At 44.9% G+C, this 20,862-nt stretch overlaps 1 protein-coding gene and 3 non-coding genes across 6 annotated transcripts in view; 3 read left to right on the top strand and 1 right to left on the bottom strand.

Moving 5' to 3' along the window:
• Positions 1-20,862, top strand: part of efl1 (elongation factor like GTPase 1) — an 82,438-nt gene that overhangs the window by 51,413 nt on the left and 10,163 nt on the right. For all 3 annotated transcript variants that reach the window (XM_039614055.1, XM_031738336.2, XM_039614057.1), the window contains 2 exons: positions 6,048-6,179; positions 8,157-8,304. In XM_039614055.1, coding sequence (XP_039469989.1) covers positions 6,048-6,179; positions 8,157-8,304 — 280 coding nt within the window. The remainder of the gene's footprint in view (positions 1-6,047; positions 6,180-8,156; positions 8,305-20,862) is intronic.
• On the top strand, positions 2,039-2,145 carry LOC116319140. The gene has a single exon (XR_004199361.1). It is a non-coding gene; the product is annotated as a U6 spliceosomal RNA (small nuclear RNA).
• Positions 3,229-3,335, bottom strand: LOC116319139. Its single transcript, XR_004199360.1, has one exon. It is a non-coding gene; the product is annotated as a U6 spliceosomal RNA (small nuclear RNA).
• Positions 4,134-4,240, top strand: LOC116319141. The gene has a single exon (XR_004199362.2). It is a non-coding gene; the product is annotated as a U6 spliceosomal RNA (small nuclear RNA).

The following is a 20,862-nucleotide window of genomic DNA, read 5'->3' as shown; positions in this document are numbered from 1 at the left end:
GGCTGTCCCTCTCTGAGTTTGGTTCTGTCTATTTCTTCCTGTTAAAAGGGAGTTTTTTTGTTCCCACTGTCGCCAAGTGCTTGCTCACAGAGGGCTGTCTGATCGTTGGGGTTTTATCTGTATTATATATAATACAAAGCACCTGACTGTTGTTGAGATTTGATGCTACAGAAGTAAAATTGAATTGAAGTGAACTGATGATAATGGAAGGAGAGCCTCAGTGCATGCAACGCTCGCCTCCTTTTCCTCTCTTTCATTTTTAACATTCAGTAACTGCATGAAGTTTGTTAAATTGGTGAGTAGTTGTGTTTAATAATTGAGATTGCAGTTATGGACCAGAGTAATTGCAGTGACCGTAATCGAGCAGGCCTGTTCTCCAGCAGTGACGACACGTCAGAAGCTGCGTGAGGAATGAAAACCTCGGACGCTGTGCAGAGGTCCGCCGCTGCCTGTGCATTTCACCTCTGATGAAAGTCTGTGTGTGTTTGCTTGGTTTGCTGCTCTGCTGCTACGTGCTTCCCTTCAGATCATGTCTGTTGAGTGTCTGCAGCAGCGGTTGTTGGCTTATCGGGTCCTTTTAGTTCTTTCTTTTTTTTCATCTTTTATTGTTCTTTGTTGGATTTGAAGGCCTCTGGGGATCAAGTCACCTTAAAGTAATTATAGTGTCGAGTTACAGGAGAGGCAGCCAGCGGTGTCCTGCAGTCAGCCAGCTCTTAGCCTGGTGTCTGGGTGTACACCCTCTGTACACAAAGCCACATATTTTTCTTCAAAACTGAGACGAGTGTGAGAAAATGACCCCGGGCAGTCGTTTTACTTATTAAAACATTTTGGGAAATCAACTTTAAAGACGGTTGTTTGTATCTACGCCTAAATCTTTACCATTCTTTACCAAGATCGGTAGTTTTAGTGTGAATCATAGACAAACAGGCCGATCACCCTCAGGCTTAGACTGTGCAGGGGAATTAAGTCATTCCAGGACTGGTGCCAGCTGCAAACAGGACTCGCTTTATTCTGGATTATTCTGGCATGAACTTCATAGCGAGATCATCAGAACTGCTCTGTCAGTTTGGGACACAAGCTCCGCCCCTTTTAAACTAAAAGGAAATGTTGCCATTAAAACTCATTTTTTTCACTGCATAGATTTCTCATCTCGGGCTGACTCTTCTTTATTTTATACTCTATTAGTCTTTTTTAATTTTAACTTTAGCGTATAGCCAGGTGCTGCTTTAGCTCAGCTGGATGAGCAGGTGACCATATGCTGCATGGCGGAGAGCTGCCGGCCCGGGTTCGAGCCTGATCTGCGTGCTCCTCCCCTTTCCTCAGTCTTCACTGTTTCTGTCTAAAAAGGCCAAAAAATATGTATTTGAAAAAACCAACTTTAATGTATGGGTGATTCTTTGTGTTAACTCGAGCCACAGTGAGTCTCGGGCACAGCAATATTCACAACCGCTGTTATTTGAGCCGGAGCCTGACTTTCTTTATGTTTTCCTTGTTCCCCGTCATCACCGTGGTGGGAACGATTTGGAAAGCTGCGTCTTTTTTGGCCGCCTCCTCCTTTCTCTTTCAGTTTCTCCACTCAGACGTTCTGACCTCAGTGGGGCAGGATTCTCTCTCACATCACTATCGTCCCTTTGTCTGTTTCAACTGAAGACAAATATCCTAATATGGGAACAGTGTGCACATGATATTCAGACTGTGTGCAGATAGCAAGAATTCTGATTCTGGGATCATCAGAACTGCTCTGTCGGGGAGGGAAGGGTTAAGTCTGGGGCACAAGTTCAGGCTTCATCCTGAAGAGGAGTTAGGCTCCACCCCTTTTTGACTAATAGGAAATGTTGTTATTAAAACTCATTTCATAAGAATTCAAGAGCTAATTTATGCTCACAGATCAAATGTTGACATCAACAAGACAAAAACTGGTCCTTTCCTGACTCTTGGTCGACTCTTTGGTCCGTTTGCAGCCGTCGAGTCTGCACCGTGTTACTGAGGCCGTCCTGCTGGCAGGGCAGTAAATGGCAGGCTGTGCTGTGGGCTGGATGTGCTCGCTCAGGCAGCACATACGATAAATTGGAATCGATACAGAGAAGATTAGCATGGCCCCTGCGCAAGGATGACACGCAAAATCGTGAAGCGGTTCCACATTTTGATCTTTCCTCAGGTTAGGGTTACAGTATCTGTTGTTTCTGTACTTCTTATTGATTCTGTACAGAGATGAACTGTTTTTGCTTAAATATTTTTGGACCACATTCATTTAGTTCAAACTAAAGTTGTGCAGTTCTTTAAAGCTCTGCAGAAAGTTGTGAATCGGCTGCAGCTGATTCAGCCATCGGATGATTAGAGTTAAGATCCTCACAGCAGTCAGGTTAGGATGGGACTGAGTCCGAGCCACAAGTTTGGCTCCGCCCACTTTTGTTGAAACTAAAATCTGACCTCAAACTTTTGAGTCATTTCATTATAATTTACCAGAATTTTCTGGTCAATGACGGAAACGTAACCCAAGAAGCACGGCCTTCTTTCTTCCGATTACCAGAGACGACAGCTCTGCACTCTGCACCGTGAGCAGGTGGCCGCGCTGCCATGTTAGCATGTCAGTGTGTCTGTGACTGAGGTTAGCCTGGGTTAGCATTAGCAGAGCTTTAAAAACAGGTTTTTATTTTATATCACAAATTATTCTGCAAAGTAACGATCACGGCTGTTTAGTGGTTATCAAAGTTCAGAATCTGCAAATCGGTGATGATTCATTAAATGAATAACGACACACTGTTCTCGCCTACATAAGCCACCTTTATAGGTTAAACCATCAGTGCCAGCAGTACTGGGCTTGAATTTACTTTGTTACCATAGTTTGCAGGACTGCACACACCTACCAAGCCCACTCACAGGGAAAAAAACAGTGTTTTGTGGGTCATGTGACTCTTCCACACAAAAGGATCCCTATGAGCGCTGCCTAGAGAGAGATGTTCAGAGACGATGATGAGGATGATGCCGATGAGAACTTAAAAATGTATAAAGAACATAAAAATAAAGCAGCAAACGGTTTTACAAATCAGATAAAAATAAGATAACAGATGAAAAGACGTCATCGACTGTTTCAACGAACCTAGAAGTTTTAATAGTGAAGTATTTTATACAGGAATATTTCTTTTTTTACCCTCCTCTTTCTGTTATAGGACTTTCATCCTTTTATGCAGAATGTCACATTTTGTAACCCTAACCTGAGGAAAGATCAAAATGTGGAACCGCTTCACGATTTTGCGTGTCATCCTTGCGCAGGGGCCATGCTAATCTTCTCTGTATCGATTCCAATTTATCGTATGTGCTGCCTGAGCGAGCACATCCAGCCCACAGCACAGCCTGCCATTTACTGCCCTGCCAGCAGGACGGCCTCAGTAACACGGTGCAGACTCGACGGCTGCAAACGGACCAAAGAGTCGACCAAGAGTCAGGAAAGGACCAGTTTTTGTCTTGTTGATGTCAACATTTGAACTGTGAGCATAAATTAGCTCTTGAATTCTTATGAAATGAGTTTTAATAACAACATTTCCTCTTAGTTTAAAAGGGGCGGAGCCTAACTGAATCACTGATTTGTGCGTGAAATTTTTGTATACACGGTTTACACTGATTTGTGTATGCACACTGTGAATGAGGCCTGATGTGAAGTTGTTGATGTGAAGTCCTCCTTGCTGCTGGGATCCATCCTATTGGCTTCAATAGGAGGCTACACCTGAGGTGGAGGCAGGTGATCTGCTGTTCTGTTAGCATTTCCACAAAAACTACCAAACTCATCTTCATGAAACTTGATGAAGAGCAGTCAGAGGAAGAACCTGTTAGATTTACAGCTTTAACTCTGAAGGGAATCAGCTTTAGTAGCTGAAATAGCTGAGAGGAGGTGATAAGACTCCAGTCCTGAAGAGGAGTTAGGCTCCGCCCCTTTAATTGTTACTAATTTCATAAGAATTCAAGAGCTAATTTATGCTCACAGATCAAATGTTGACATCAACAAGACAAAAACTGGTCCTTTCCTGACTCTTGGTCGACTCTTTGGTCCGTTTGCAGCCGTCGAGTCTGCACCGTGTTACTGAGGCCGTCCTGCTGGCAGGGCAGTAAATGGCAGGCTGTGCTGTGGGCTGGATGTGCTCGCTCAGGCAGCACATACGATAAATTGGAATCGATACAGAGAAGATTAGCATGGCCCCTGCGCAAGGATGACACGCAAAATCGTGAAGCGGTTCCACATTTTGATCTTTCCTCAGGTTAGGGTTACAAAATGTGACATTCTGCATAAAAGGATGAAAGTCCTATAACAGAAAGAGGAGGGTAAAAAAAGAAATATTCCTCTAATGGCAACAATTAAAAAGGGGCGGGGCCAGCTTTCAAACTGGAGGCTAAACTTAGGCATCGACTTCTGTAGCTGATCCCAGAGCAGCCGTGTGGATCTCTGACACATGTTGTTTGTGTGTCTGTCACTCAGTGTCACAGCTGCATTATGTATTCATGATGATGTCACGTTTGGTTTGTCCGACAGTTTAAATTCTCGTAGCTGTGTGCGATAAACCGCTTCCATCAAATATGGAAGAGCTCAGTTGGGTTTATTTAAGATTTGTCTGTAATAGAATTTTAATCCAGACCTAAACCCGAATCAGCAGCTGATCTAGTGACAGAGCAACATAAGCTAACGGCAATCGTGTCTCCAAACACAACCAGGAAGTTCACCTTTCTGTTCAAAAGCAGATGTGCTCGTTTTTACCGAACCTCAGACTGAAGGGAAGCCACAACTCAGCACGTTGTGTTTTTCTTTCTTTTCTCAGTTTTTATATTTTGTGTTGGGCTCAGCTGATAATCCAGAATGTGTTCAGTTAAAGTGTGTAACACTTTTTTACCGACTACTCAAAGGCCGTTTCACACACACACACATTCACATGCATGCATGGAGGGTAACGCAGGCTTAAAGAAACTTAGTCATGGATCGACCCACCCACCCTCTGATTGGTAGACGACTCTGATTCTCACTTCCTGTTTTACTTTGGCGATCACTCTCTTTGTGCGTCTCTGGCTTTGCTTCGTTTGTGTTCTGATCATTAGTGTCACCTGTGTTTAATTAGCTTCAGCTCTGTGTGTTTAAAGTCCTCTCATGCTTTCGTTCGTCCTGTTTGTGCTTTCCTGGAATCTCGTTTTGTTTGTTGGAGTTTGTGGTTTCTGCTTCTTTGTACGTATTTATATATTTATATTTTCCCTCCAGCTTAATTAAAGCCCAGTTTTTGTTACCAGGCTTGGATCCAGTGTTCTGTATTTTTAATAAACAAAACAACTTTTTCTTCAAATTTCTGCTGATTCGGGTAGAATTAGATTTAAATGCTGATATTCCAGCGCTCTGGATTACAGTGTGAAAACACACTGCACTGAAAATCAGCGAGTGTTACCCTCCTGACCTCTCAGAATCAGCTGTTTCTTTGTTTAAATAAAGTCTTCAAGTCATGCACATTTTTGGTCACATGACTGTTGCACGTTAACCCAAAACACACTTTTTAAAATTTTGCTCCAGTGAATGATGGGAACAGATCAAGATCCCAGGTACCAGAGCTCGCTTCTGTCATGAACATTAAATATTGTATATGCTGTTAGCAGGTGTTTGAGTTGATCCTGCTGAACAGGTGTGGAGTAACTTTATAAGCACAGCTGTTCTGCGATGGTCACGTTTGTCTGTTACACACAGTCAAACCTTTGTTACTAAACATTCAAAAAGCAGGACGTGTGTGTATTTATTTGACTGAATCTGCTGTAATCCACTTTCTTCATGGTTGTTTCTCCTGTTCTAAACAATATTTCTTCTCTTCTGCGACTTATTTAACTTTGATTCCTCTGCCCCTCGATTATTTGGTGATCATGTGATTCTGGTGAGCCCAGCTCGTGGGGGAATCTGTTTAAAGCAGCTGAATGTTTTATTAACAGCACGGATATTTGGTGCCACAGGAGCAGGCCGTACGATGTGCTCACGTCTGATGTTTTCCACACTCTAACCCTGAACATGTTCCTCTGTCCTCTCTCAGGTATCGGAGGGCTTGAGGAGTACGTCTTGAAGTCGGCCACGCTGTCAACCGCACCCGCCTGTCCACCATTTACCCCGCTCAACTTTGAGGCCACACCCATTGTCCGGGTTGCCATAGAGCCCAAACATCCAAGTAGGTCTTCGAAGGCGCTCTCACATATAATTAGTTCATGAATTTTAAACTAATCTGCTGCTTTGTTAAATTCAGTGAAACCAGAACGTGCACAGAGACCCGACACTGTCTCCTTTCATTTAGTTGGACACGTATCTGTGTGTGAGTGTGTGTGTGAGTGTGTGTGTGTGTGTGTGTGTGTGTGAGTGTGTGAGACTCCCACGCACTGAAGTCAGTCCAGCTGTACTGATGTATTCAGACCACAAAGCTAAGTTTCACATCATGTTAATCACTCAAATATCGCCGTCGGCGTGTTTTGCAATTCAGAAATAGAATTCCCCAACAGCCAATGGGAGAGTACTTCCTTCCAAAGCTGGAATTCAGTAACACTAACTGGTCCTGCAGTTCTGCAGAGCGTTTCCCAAGCCCTCTCCTTATTTGTTCTCTGTATGAAGTCAAAGCGTCCGGCTCTGCGGCTCCGCCTGCCCTCAAATGGCGATGATGAGCTCGTGCTGTGTTTCTGATGATCGTGGCATCAGAGAGAAGCCGCCGTGTGAGAGAAACCGAGTTGATCGGCTGAAACATTTCAAACTCCCAGATTTTCCCCAGTTCACATTTCTGAGCCCAAATTTGCACCTTTTTGTGTATTTGTGACAACTTTAAATGTAATCGCACCAAACTGAACAAAACTTTATTGACAGGCTCCACACTGCTCCAAGTCACAGCATACACAGCTTCCTTAATGTCAGCTGACATCGATGGTGTGATGAATGAGAGTCACATGATTTGGAAAGGAATCAGATTTAAGATGAAAGTTTTACGGCTTTGAATTAAACTTTAATACGGGCGACTCGAGATGTCACTTGTACTTTAGTTTCTTGACTTGAGACTGGGAATCAATGGACTGTTCATACAATTCATCAAGCTGACAGCAGCCAATCACGCTGCACAGGCCGAAGGGAGGAGCCATCCATCCATCCATCCATCTTCATCTGCTTTATCCGAGGCCGGGTCGCGGGGGCAGCAGCCTAAGCAGAGAAGCCCAGACCTCCCTCTCCCCAGCCACCTCCTCCAGCTTATCTGGGGGAACACCAAGGCGTTCCCAGGCCAGCCGAGAGATATAATCTCTCCAGCGTGTCCTGGGTCTGCCCCAGGGCCTCCTCCCGGTGGGACATGCCCGGAACACCACGAAGGGAGGAGCATTTTCTCATATTCAGATATTAAAACACTGAAGTCAGCAGAATCTTGCCAGTTTAAATGACTTTTTTCCTGCAGCAGATGATATCAGCTGTAAATAACACCTTGAGAGGGACAGCCAGCAGCACTCACAGAGAACAGGAAACTACGACTGATAATGTTTGGTTCTCTGGCAGCACAAGCAGAGGTCTGCATGAGAGGCCAGTGACGGTCGGGACGGGTTGTAGCTCAGCACACGTCTGCTCTCTGAAGGACCCACATTAATCCACACAGAAAAACTTCTCTTTATGTGGGTGCTGCCGGACTCAGGAAGTAAAAGGATTCATACGAAAAGCCGAACTTCACCGCTGCTCTGATCCATTCACTTCAATTCAGCTTTATTTACACAGCGCCAAATCACAACAACAGTCCCCTCAAGGCGCTTTATATTGCACCGTAGACCCTACAATAATACATGCAGAGAAAAACCCAACAATCATATGACCCCCTATGACCAAGAACTTTGGCGACAGTGGGAAGGAAAAACTCCCTTTTAACAGGAAGAAACCTCCGGCAGAACCAGGCTCAGGGAGGGGCGGGGCCATCTGCTGTGATTGGTTAGAGTGAGGGGAGGAAGACAGGATAAAGACATGCTGTGGAAGAGAGACAGAGATTAATAACCGTTAGGTTCACTCAGGTTTGTGGGTTAGCCGTAAAACCATCATTCCCAGTACCGCAGAATTGTTCCTCGTTGTGTAGACGTTCCGACCGCTCACACAGCCAAATCGATGAATGTGTTTCCACCTCGTTTGTTTGTGACAGGCGAGATGCCAAAGCTGGTGCGTGGGATGCGTTTGTTGAACCAGGCCGATCCCTGTGCCGAGGTTCTGATCCAGGAAACCGGAGAACACGTTCTGGTCACTGCTGGTGAGGTTCATCTGCAGCGCTGCCTGGACGACCTGAGAGACCGGTCAGTGTGTGTGTGTGTGTGTGTGTCTGCCTGTATGCTGATGTTAGGGGTGTAAAGATTCAGTTCACTCATGAACACTTGTTAAAGAAACCTGTTCTGCTTTTGCTCACTTCCTGTCATACATTTCCTGTTCCTGTGAATGTTCATATATGAAACATAGTAACAGGTCAGTGTGTGTGCAGTAGCCTCTGTGAGCTTCAGACTGCTCTAAACACTCAGTTTATTCCATGTTTTCCTACATTTGGCTCCATATGATGTCACAGAGGGGGATATCCTTATATGGTCATCTTATACAACAGTCACCCCGCTGTTGAAGCCAATCAGTGATAACGTGGGTTTGTTATTATTTTCTTTCTGCATTCTTCCTTTGACTGACATGATTAAGTCATTGAGGATATTTCTAATCATTTCTATGCCGATGACATTCAGTTGTGTGTCTTTCAGCTTCCACACAGTTATTTTGTTTTAAACTCAGAGTAACTGAGGCCACGATTGTAGCTCATCCTTTAACAACATCACGTCTGCATCAGTGATTTCGAGTGTTTCTAATGCTGGCGTAATGATTACAGTTCGTCTCTGGGCTTCGACTCACATGTAAAATCAGTTTTACGTTCCATTTAAGAAACATTTAGAAATAGAGGAAAATTGTTCATGCATCTGTGTCACCATGCTTAGATTACTATAATACACAGTTAACTTAATTATTGTGTCTAATAGTGGTTCAACGGATCAAAAATCTCACGGATCGGATTAATTTTCGAATCAGCAAAGAAAGAAAAAAGGCAAAAATTTAACATTTACTTATTAACTTATTTAAGTATTTTTTGCCTATTAAAAATATTCAACTCAAGACTTATTCCACGCAATTATATAAAAACAAATTAAGGTGCAGTATAGGGCAGTGCAGGGCTTTGCATCTACCACTCCGCTGTGATATAACGAGCGGTCACGGTCACGTAGCTTTCTGTTGCCCTGGAGCTCCACCCATTTGTAGTTGGGCAACAGAAGATGCCTGGGACAGTTCAGCCATAACTTTAAATTTTTCCTGCTCATACACGCCTGGGTGCGATCTTGTCACTGAAGTGGACGCGCAACGCGATATCATAGCGTGGCTCAAGCACGTTCATCATAGTTTAAACCCCTTGCTTTGCACAAGGGAATACGGCCTCCCGTCTGCAGCTAAACACCCCAGTAGCTTTTGTAATAGCTTTGCCCGGTCGGATTGGGGAGCAAAGGGCTGCTTAAATACCGCAAACTCCTCTGCTCCTCCACTTGGACCGCTAGCGCTGGCGATAATTATCGCTTGACAGACTGACCACGCGCACCATACACATACTTTTTTTCCTTCTTTTTCGAATCTTTGGATCATGTGTGTCCTGAACCGTAGAGTGGGATCGGTTCGGATTACGGATCAACCGTGATCCCTTGCATCACTAGTGTCTAAGAATCAAAGGATGGTGCAGGTAGTCAGCAGAATAGGTCCACTTGAAGCTTTATCCAAGAGTTGTCTCTGAGTCCAACTATAATTTAATTATCTGAGCATAAAGACAAAAAGGGAAACTAGCTCTGCTCAGATTAATAAGACTGGGGCTCGAACATCCTGGGTGCACTAATCCAGTTTCTGTGGTTCTTTGAAGCCTTGGAATAATCACATCATTCAAACTGTTCATGCAGATTATTCTGCATGTATGTGGTCACTGATTTATATGAATATTAAAAAATCCATGCTCAGCATCTGTGTGATTGGAGAAACAATGTTTACTGTTCTTCTCCAATATGGCTGCTAACCAATCAGATTACGTCCTGATAATATCTAGAGAGAGAGGTAGCTGAAGGAGCAGTGAGTGACGGGCGAGCAATCACCCCGATCATAATTTTTATCATAATTTAATCTAAATTCTTTTACTTTTAGTCAAATAAATACTGTAAGATTAGTACAGAGTAGGTGTGAAGTTGATTCAGTGTCAGAGTCGTTGGTGAGAGTTGCTCCGCACGGTTTACAAAGCGTGACGTGTGCTCTTCTCGTCTCCATGACAAACACGGGAGCTTCCTCCCTCACACCCTGATCGTCAGTGGAAGATCAAGAACAAGGAGCTTACATCTGATTGGATCCCTCCCAAACTGGTCCCGCCTCTCTATACAACTTAATTAATTCTGATTGGATCTCGTCGTCTCGTTTTTATTTGTCGACAAAAGTGCCAATACATTTCATCACAGATTTTGTTTGTCTTGTTTTCATCCAACAAAAAGAAAATGATTCGTCAACAAATGAATGCTGCTTGGCAGCAGCGGCAAAACGTGGGCGGAGTTTCTGATGATAGGTCAGCGTGTGTGCAGCAACCTCTGAGAAAGGCTTCAGGATGTGAAGTCTAAAGCCAGCAGGGGGCGTGGTGGCTGTGTCCGTCTTATTTTAGTTGATTATTGCGTGTTTTCTGTCTCCATGACCAACAATGATCTCCACCTAGACTGTGAACCAATAAGAAATGATCCCCATGAAGTAAAGTCCCACTTTTCAGAAAGTCTGACTTAGATTGCATTGGTATTAATAACCGTGCTCCTCACGTGGTGTCTGCTGTCCCAGTATTCAATTTTTATATTTCTCCATATGTGACTTTTTCTGTCTCGGTCATATCGATCGTCTGTCTGCGTTTGTGTCCTCTCCTGCTCGCGTCTGCTGTTGTGTAGTGCAGGTTGAGTACAGTGTGTGTTCGTATACTGAGTGACTCACATCTGAGGCTCAGAGCTGATCTGTTTCCAATTCCAGCCCATCATTATCTGGCTATCATTACATATTGACTGCTGCTCCTGTCCGTCTGGACGCTGCCGGCCTCCTCAGAAGAACAGTGCGAGTTCATCGACCGGCACATAGATTATTTTCACAGGGGAAATTTGGTGTTGCTGCTGTGGCCTCACAAATTCAGCCGAGAATGAGTTTAGAGACGGTGTTTCCAGAAAACCTAAATACGAGACCCGCCTGTAACATTAAACCAAGGCTGTGTGGCAGGTAGTAAACGCACTGGAGCCAGTTACAAGTTTAAAAAGGTTTTTTTTTCTATGCGCAACAACACGACCTCATTTTCCCCCAAGAGTGCAAACAGAAACAAAAATAATCCATCCACCGATTCCTGTACCCGGCAGGCCAGTGTCAAACTCTTCTACTGCGAAGTCGGGCTCTTGGAGTATGAGTAGATTGTGGTTTGGAGTCATACAGTGGCTTGAAAAGTATTCGGCCCCCTTGAACTTTTCCACATTTTGTCACATTACAGCCACAAACATGAATCAATTTTATTGGAATTCCAGGTGAAAGACCAACACAAAGTGGTGTACACGTGAGAAGTGGAACGAAAATCATACATGATTCCAAACATTTGTTACAAATAAATAACTGAAAAGTGGGGTGTGCGTAATTATTCAGCCCCCTTTGGTCTGAGTGCAGTCAGTTGCCCATAGACATTGCCTGATGAGTGCTAATGACTAAGTAGAGTGCACCTGTGTGTAATCTAATCTCAGTACAAATACAGCTGCTCTGTGACGGCCTCAGAGGTTGTGTAAGAGAATACTGGGAGCAACAACACCATGAAGTCCAAAGAACACACCAGACAGGTCAGGGATAAAGTTATTGAGAAATTTAAAGCAGGCTTAGGCTACAAAAAGATTTCCCAAGCCTTGAACATCCCACGGAGCACTGTTCAAGCCATCATTCAGAAATGGAAGGAGTATGGCACAACTGTAAACCTACCAAGACAAGGCCGTCCCACCTAAACTCACAGGCCGAACAAGGAGAGCGCTGATCAGAAATGCAGCCAAGAGGCCCATGGTGACTCTGGACGAGCTGCAGAGATCTACAGCTCAGGTGGGGAATCTGTCCATAGGACAACTATTAGTCGTGCACTGCACAAAGTTGGCCTTTATGGAAGAGTGGCAAGAAGAAAGCCATTGTTAACAGAAAACCATAAGAAGTCCCGTTTGCAGTTTGCCACAAGCCATGTGGGGGACACAGCAAACATGTGGAAGAAGGTGCTCTGGTCAGATGAGACCAAAATGCAAAACGCTATGTGTGGCGGAAAACTACCACTGCACATCACTCTGAACACACCATCCCCACTGTCAAATATGGTGGTGGCAGCATCATGCTCTGGGGGTGCTTCTCTTCAGCAGGGACAGGGAAGCTGGTCAGAGTTGATGGGAAGATGGATGGAGCCAAATACAGGGCAATCTTGGAAGAAAACCTCTTGGAGTCTGCAAAAGAGTTGAGACTGGGGCGGAGGTTCACCTTCCAGCAGGACAACGACCCTAAACATAAAGCCAGGGCAACAATGGAACGGTTTAAAACAAAACATATCCATGTGTTAGACTGGCCCAGTCAAAGTCCAGATCTAAATCCAATCCAGAATCTGTGGCAAGATGTGAAAACTGCTGTTCACAAATGCTGTCCATCTAATCTGACTGAGCTGGAGCTGTTTTGCAAAGAAGAATGGGCAAGGATTTCAGTCTGTAGATGTGCAAAGCTGGTAGAGACATACCCTAAAAGACTGGCAGCTGTAACTGCAGCAAAAGGTGGTTCTACAAAGTATTGACTCAGGGGGCTGAATAATTATGCACACCCCACTTTGCAGTTATTTATTTGTAAAAGATGTTTGGAATCATGTATGATTTTTGTTCCACTTCTCACGTGTACACCACTTTGTATTGGTCTTTCACCTGAAATTCCAATAAAATTGATTCATGTTTGTGGCTGTAATGTGACAAAATTTGGGAAAGTTCAAGGGGGCCGAATACTTTTGCAAGCAACTGTATGATGCTGCTAAGGCTGCAGAGGTGGTTGAGCATTAATGGGGCCTTCACAGAGCTCCAAGTCCTAATGTCTGCAGGACAGAGATCTGCTTTTCAGTTTGTCAGTTGGTATGGCTGTTGGATATAACAATATATATCAGATGACGATATAAAAACATCTATTGTGTCATATTATACGCTATCGTTTGTTTCATGGTTCTGATGGTCACTGTAGTGGCGACATTAATTTTTAAAGTTCAATAAAGCTGAAGATCCTGTTGAGGTTTTTCAAAATAAACTGAAAAGATGACAAACAGAAAGACCAGTCCAAAAAAATCGAGGACCTCATTCCTAAACGTGGGCTGCCTCTGTAGCATGGACATGGTTTAGTTATGAAACGTCTGACACAGAGCAGAAAACTGTACTGTGCAAATTATGCTGCAAACCGGCCCCCACCTCAGACTCAAACACGACAAACCTCTTCAACCAGCTACGCAAGAATCACGTGACAGAGTAAGGAGAGAGTTTACAGATGAGAAGCAACAAAGAGCCGTCATGTGCTCCAAATAAACCTCAGACTCAAACGTTAGAACGGGCTTTTCCCCGCAGCACGCCGTGTAATAAATACAAAGAAGATGGCGGCCGTACAACTTATGTCTAAAAATGTATAGTTTCATGCATCGATCAAAACACTCGAGGTACACGACACCCAGCTGAAAACACTTCACACAAGTTGAAGATTCATAGAATTTACAGAAAATGTAATATTTTGTGATATATATCGTTATCGGGCGATAAATGTCTGATATCAGCATATGAGATTTTGGTGATATCGCGCAGCCCTATCAGTTGGGGTCTGGTCCGGGATCAGAGAGGACAGCAGAGACATCACAGTGAAAACCTGCAGCGTGCAGGTGTGACTGCAACAGACTGCACTTATTCCCCTCAGAGACTCGTGACCTCCTTTATCCTTTCAAACATCTTCTGCGTGTCAGTGTTATAAAACCACACGAGCTGAGACTGAAGAAGTCACCTGGATGATGATGAAACGTTTCTCCCACTGAAAACGTCCAGATGAACAGAATCAACCTTTTGCATCTACTTACCTGGATGATTGAGCACCAAGACATTAAAACAGCCTGGATTTGCCGCGTCTGTGTGATCAACAAAGAAGTGTGTCCTGTTTTTCTGTAACTTTGATGACTGTGACGTGAAGCAGGATCATTGTAGGAATGGTACCCAGTATCCTCCCGTAGATTTCCTGTTCATCGTCTAATCTGCTTTTTGTACATCGCTGAGATTGTGCGACGGGATGCTGTTTGCTGTGTGTAAAGCGTGTTTTCATCGGTTTATTTTTACTCTGTGTTTATCTGTAAGAACAGTTGCTCTGTGTTCATTAATCTCGGTTCTTGTCATCTCAGCAGGGAACAGAAATCAATCAGTTAGAGAGAACTCGGAGCAGCCGCTCTCCGGGCACGGGTGCTCAAATGATAACACAACATCTTCGATATTTAGCAGTGTGCAATTTTGCGTTTGAAGTCGTCTGTTTATTTCAGACATGAATTGAAAGCTGTTGCATGGATGCTGTCCATGACAGACTGAGCAGGTCAGGCCAAGGTGAAGCTTTTAAGGTCTTTAAGTTCTAAACAGGAGAAAGTAGATGAACAGTGTGTCCCTTTAGTTTACAGTAATTAGTAAAAATACACAGTTTTTGTGCTTCCTGTCCATTTAAACATTTAGATTTCAGAAAAAGTGAATTATAAAGTAGCCTTTGTACAAGTAGGTTTATTTGTCACTAGATAACATGGATTTCCTGCACAGCTGTAACGATGCAGATGCCGTTAAGCCAGTATCTGCAGCAATCTAAACCATCACATTTACACTCAGTGCATTTATCAAGACACATCACATCTTTTCTTCTGAGAGTTTTAACCTTGTTAAACCAGAATTCACAGGCAGCACGACGTGCTCTTTCCTGTGATGCCATTATCTCCGATGTTCAGCTTTTTCCATTAAGGCTCAACATCCATAAATCCATTTAGGATGCATAAAAATAGCTCTTTATAACTTTGTGCCTCGGTATCATCAGTTCTCATTATCAGTTTTTCTTCCGTGTCGGATTTAATCCAGTGACAGATGTCTGCACATCCGTGGTAAGAGCAAACTGCTAATTCAGTCTGTTCTGTTATGATGCGGCTTTGCTTAAATACAAATGTGCACCCCGACATTAAAATAGCCTGTGGAGGTTCCCCTCGTGCCATCACAACACCTCAGATCCATCGAGGCGGGGACTCCGCTGACCCCTGAAGGTGTCCCGTGGTGTCGCTCGCCTTTAGCAGCAGATCCTTTTAATCAGAGGTGGGGAGCTCCAGGCCTCATGTTTTAGATGTGTCCTTGATCCAAAACAGCTGATTTAAATGGCTACATGACCTCCTCAACATGTCTTGAAGTTCTCCAGACGCCTGGTAACGAACTAATCATTGGATTCAGGTGTGTTGACCCGGGATCTAAAACCTGCAGGACACCGGGCCTCGAGGCCTGGAGTTGGACACCCCTGTAGGTCTGTGGTTGCTCTGAGATCTGAGAAATTTGGGGTCCAAGTCAACAACTGAAACTCTGAAACTATTTATGAGAAATGTTTGCACTGTAGCACAATGAATAAGGCCACTGTTATTAGTTAATGTGGCTCCTGCAGTCGTGTTCAAGTAGGTGTGTCAGAGTTACATGAATGCTGGGCAGAGGTTGCTTTAAAAATCTAATCAAAGGCAAATTTGTCTTTAACAGGACAACTCCTGTTTGTTTCAGCTTGATGCTGTTACAGTCCTGTGCAAAAGTTTTGAGCCAGCTGTTATTTCTCACTTTTGTTTGGAGGTTTATTGAGACATGAGCAAACCTACCTGGAAATACAGGTACGATCAGCTGAAGGTGCATCTCTCAGGTCTCTGCTGGATTGACTTCCTGTTTAAGTAAATACATTTCAGATGCATCTGCTTCAGAAGCTTTTTAGGCCTCGCACGTTATTCATTTTCATCTTCAGATTTTTTAAAGGAAGAGCTGCACGCCAACGTCTGCTAAATTTTTAGCTAACAGCTCCGTGGGAATCCCCTGTTTGGGGCAAAAATACTATTTTATGTCAGACTCTATTATCTTTGGCATTTTTTATCGATCCAGTTAAAGAAATTGGAATCAGTGATGTGTTTTCGTGACAGGCTGCTAGTAATAAAGTGTTTTTTGTTTTTTTGTTAAGTCTTGACTTTAAAAAATGGTCAGGTAAAAGGACTGGACTGAAAATGAGTCAATAAATCTGCACATTTGAAGTGTTTGTAGTGTTTATGTGACTTAAATCATCACCAAAGAACAGAATATAACTTGTGGTGAGTCCATGAAATAGCAGATGGTCACAGTCAAATGATGGAAGTGTCATTTCTGGTAAGTGTTCAGCGCTACAGGTTAAGATTCCTGTCGTGATGGCGAAAGTCTGTTTGCCGGTCATGTTTTCGTAGGTTAGACATGTGCAAAGCTAATGTTTCAGTGGGGTGAATGTTTCATGCCTGCGGCACATGTTATCGTCAGGTCTCCAGCAGGAGCGTGTCACCATAGCAACCAGGAAAACTTGGTTTCTGTATTTGAACCCAAACCTTGAACTTTCATTACCCGTCCATCCGTGTCTCATTACTGGAGCCAGTGTCCAGTCTAAACCTGACCGAGCAGTTTTATTAAGAAAATGTAAAAGTGTGTGATGCTGTGTGGGACTGAGTCACACCATCAGCAGATTCTCACTTTTTAACTCTAACTTTATGTTACCTTGTATGCAGGAGAGCCTATTTATTGTATAAAATTAAATTCGAGCACAGAAATGTTACGGGACAGTAAGAAAGCTGATGCAAACACACCCGTGTCCCTGAATGTCTTCTGCTATGTGTTTAGTGATGACATCATCCTCAGCCTCCGAATTCGGGGGTTTACTGAATGTGCTTACTTACCAGAAGCACAAAAATCGATTTGTAAAAGCAATGAAGAGGCCGTGGAGATCGATTGAACGAAAACAGGTCTGAATAAAACCCCCGCAGACACAGTAAGACATAAACTGCAAGCAAATGATTCAGCAGAGCAAGTTTTTCTCAAGGACCTCTCTCCGCTTGGCTCCAGTCACTGGCCTGTCTCCCAGATCCTGCCTGAACATGCTCCATCACAGGGACATCATTACTCCAGCGATGAGTGCTGCATTGTTTTCACCAGACCCCAGGCGGGCATTCAGGCTGGAGAGCCTGAATTTTCTCATCACCTCAGAGATTCTTTTTCCTGCTGCTCTCAGACTGCTTTCAGAGCTATTTGGCAAACTCCAGGTGGCCTGTAATGTGACTCGGGAGTGACTCCCATCCAGCCGCTCTGCCGTGTAGGCCTGATTGCTGAGAGCCAAAGAGAGGAACGGGCTCCTCTTGAGGTATCCCGTCCCTGCAGAGGAGTGCTCGGGCCGCGGAGAGCTCGCCACCTTCATCGCAAACACTTGCTGGATATGAAGAAACTTGTCTGGTGGCAAATAATAGAGTCGGGTCAGAGAATCCGTTTTCTTCTGACATTGTTACCCGAAACTGGCAAAGTAAAGCTGTGTCAGCGAGGGCTCGGCGGGCAGCGGAGCGCGTCGCTCACCGCGTGATCGGGGCACGCTGCCACATTTGTTGGCGTTTTTCTGGCAGGCGCTGTTTCAGCACCTGGATAAAGAATGGTAGGACGCGTTACCACAATAGGGGGGCAGTTTCAGCTGGTGGCCTTCGTGGTCAATCACACATGCCCCTTTCATGCTTTTTAAAAGGCTCCTCCTCCCTGTAATATCACAGGCCCGACTCTGTGCAGCATCTGTGGAGCTGAACTCACACAAATGTGTTTTTCAGAGTTTTGATGTTTTGGACCTGAGTACAGATCCAAGTTCAGGCTCAGGTTTTAAGATCCTCCTGTTTTTGGCAGTTTGATTTTAGATTTATAATAACAGGAAAAAACAACGTTGTTGCACGTTGTGTCCAACGTTGTGTGCATGTTGTTGTTGTTGCACGGCTGCAGCCGCGTGCAGTTATCGGCGACGTGTTTTCAGGTGGGTCGCCCACATGCATTATATCCATGTACCAGCTCATCGTCTTTCTGTGCATCAATAACCGCCCGCTTTGTGCGCCACGGTTGTCACGTTGCTGTCCTTTTTTTGTGGGGTTCTTGTGTTCCTATTGGCCAACACACTCACTCATATTCTGAGCTTCCTGTCATAGCAGACAGCTCGCTCCGGTCAGGCTGCTCGGCTCACTGTTGGGTTTAAACTCCGGCTCCGCCATGTTGGATCGCAGCGTTAGCTCTGAGTCTGTGAGCTGCAGGGCGGCTCTGACCGGAACCAGTCCAGGAGATGGTTTCTAATGGTTGTGGTGTTTTACATACTGGTGCACCAACACAAAGACGGTTTAATTCTGTGGGGAAGGCTGACGTATGCCTGGAACAGCACACGGTGCAGTTCATAGGTGCAGCTGTCGGATGTTAGAGGAGGACTTTTTATACTTTGTGCTCACCCACGCCACCTGGTCTCACCCCTTTCTCCCGCTGGTGTGGCAGGTCTCGTTTGTGGGCCCTGGAGAGCTGCTGTGGCTCGTTGGCAGCACCCGGCCCAGTGTGTCAGGGCTCTAAAAGTCTGGCCTCAAACAACGCTGCATACACCATTTTCACTCATGCACTCAGCTGCACCTCTGCTCGTACTGACTGCACACACCACAGTTGGCCTGAATTCCTCTTTGGGTTTCTTTCATGTAATTGTATTTCTGTGCGTCTCCTGGTTTGTTGTGGCCGTGACGCCCAGGTTGTGTCGCAGAGTAAATATTTATATTCTTTAAAATGTTATTATCGATTATATTTTATAATTATTTAGTAGGAGAATGCAAATTTGCAGTAGTGGTGAACATTTAGTTGAGTTTCCTATTACCTGTCACCTGTGAGCCACACTGATCGTTTCCTTGGAGCTGGAGGAGAGTTTGCACCTCCAACGGTTCCTGACGTCAGAGCGGAGCAGACCGAGCTGTGTTTTCAATAAGCTGTTTATTTGGATTTTGCCTTTTCCACAGTTTGCTCCACCCAGGCTTTGAGTTTCATAGATAAATGTTTTATGATTGCTTCAGCCTTGTTGCTACTTAAGGACGCACTCCCGCAGACAGTGATTGGTAAGAGCTCAAGTCGAAAGCACAATGCACTCTCACTGACCTGACGAGTAAAATCACTTTGGATGATGTAACAGTGTGCAAGAAAATATCCCATACAGTACACACACACACACACACACACACACACACACACACACACACACACACACACACACGTTGGGTATTCATATCTTGTGGGGACATCTAATTGACATGCTCTTCCTAGCCCCTTATCCTAATCAGGGATTGTAACATCTCGTCCTTTTATTAGATATAAAAAAAAACGAATGCCTAACCCTGACCATAACCCAACTGTAACCCTGTCACTAAAACCACACTCTAAAATGTCTTCAGACATTTGTGGGGACCTGGATCCCCATGGTTGGTCCCCACAAAGATATGAATACACACACACACACACACACACACACACACACACACACACACACACACACACACACACACACTCTGTCTTAATGTTAAAAGCATCTAACAACATCAGGTGGGTAATCTCTATAAAGCAGCTGTTGGACTGGATTACTTTTCTTATCCTGGTCGTTCTTTATATTTCAGTGAGAAATGAAAGTGTGATGCTGGGGCGTGGGGGGTGGGGGTGGGGGTGTGGGGGTTTCTCTGCTGTGTGAGGCGGGTCTGTTAGCGCCGGGTCGCTCATGAGGCTCGCTCCGCGCTGCCTGTTGCTCTGATTTTGTGGGATTCCAGCTGAGGAAACGAGGCCGCGTGCAGCGCTGCTGCTGCTATGTTTAGAGCCGAGGCCAGACAGCTCGGGACAGAGATGGTAAAGCAGGACGGTGGATCGCTGACCGGCCAGCTGGCTGCCTGCTTAGCTCAGATGAAGGCTGATTGGCTGGATGGATGGCTCGATCATTGGCTTACATTTTGGCTGGTGATGTGACTTGATGGCGAGCTACCTGCTTCATAAAGTGTCTGATTGGCTGGCCTAGTGACTTGTTGGTGTGTTGGCAGCCTGAGCCCTCCACGTAAGAGCTGGCACGCAGCGCATCACGTTCAGAATAAGGTCAGCGCTGTTCCCCGCCACACGGGCGAGCACAAGACTGTGACATCACAGCTCCACCGCTGCAAGGGGATTATCCCTGCACCCCACCCTCTCCCGTCAGAACTGGGTCAGATGCCCAGTCTTCAGCGCTTATGGGCACCAGTGATCGATAATTCAGCCCACACACACACACACACACACACACACACACACACACACACACACACACTCTGAGCTATACGTTTTAAATTTGGCGTTTTCACAGAAACTCTTCAAGTGTTCATTAAGTGAGATGGCGAGCAGCAGGGATTACCTGTTACCGTGGATAACTGGATTAAACGAGGAAGTATCCCTGCTGTCTCGGTGCCGCTGCTAATTCAGCACAAATATAAACACAGGCGTGTTTTTCAGAGTGACCCAGTGACCCCGGGGTCAGCCAGGAAGCATCTGTGTTGTTCAGTAAAGCCTCTAATGCAGACGGGCAGACTAATGAGTGTGCTTGTTCTCTGCAGCCTGCTGGTGGTGGACCTCAGTGATGTTAGAGAAACACTTTGGAATTAGTCAAAGCTCCTTTGTGTCCTTGCTGCGGCGCTCAGGCTC

This window comes from Oreochromis aureus, linkage group 1 (genome assembly GCF_013358895.1).
Source record: "Oreochromis aureus strain Israel breed Guangdong linkage group 1, ZZ_aureus, whole genome shotgun sequence".
Classification (NCBI taxonomy): Eukaryota; Metazoa; Chordata; class Actinopteri; order Cichliformes; family Cichlidae; genus Oreochromis; species Oreochromis aureus.
This window is presented reverse-complemented; position numbering and strand designations above follow the sequence as displayed.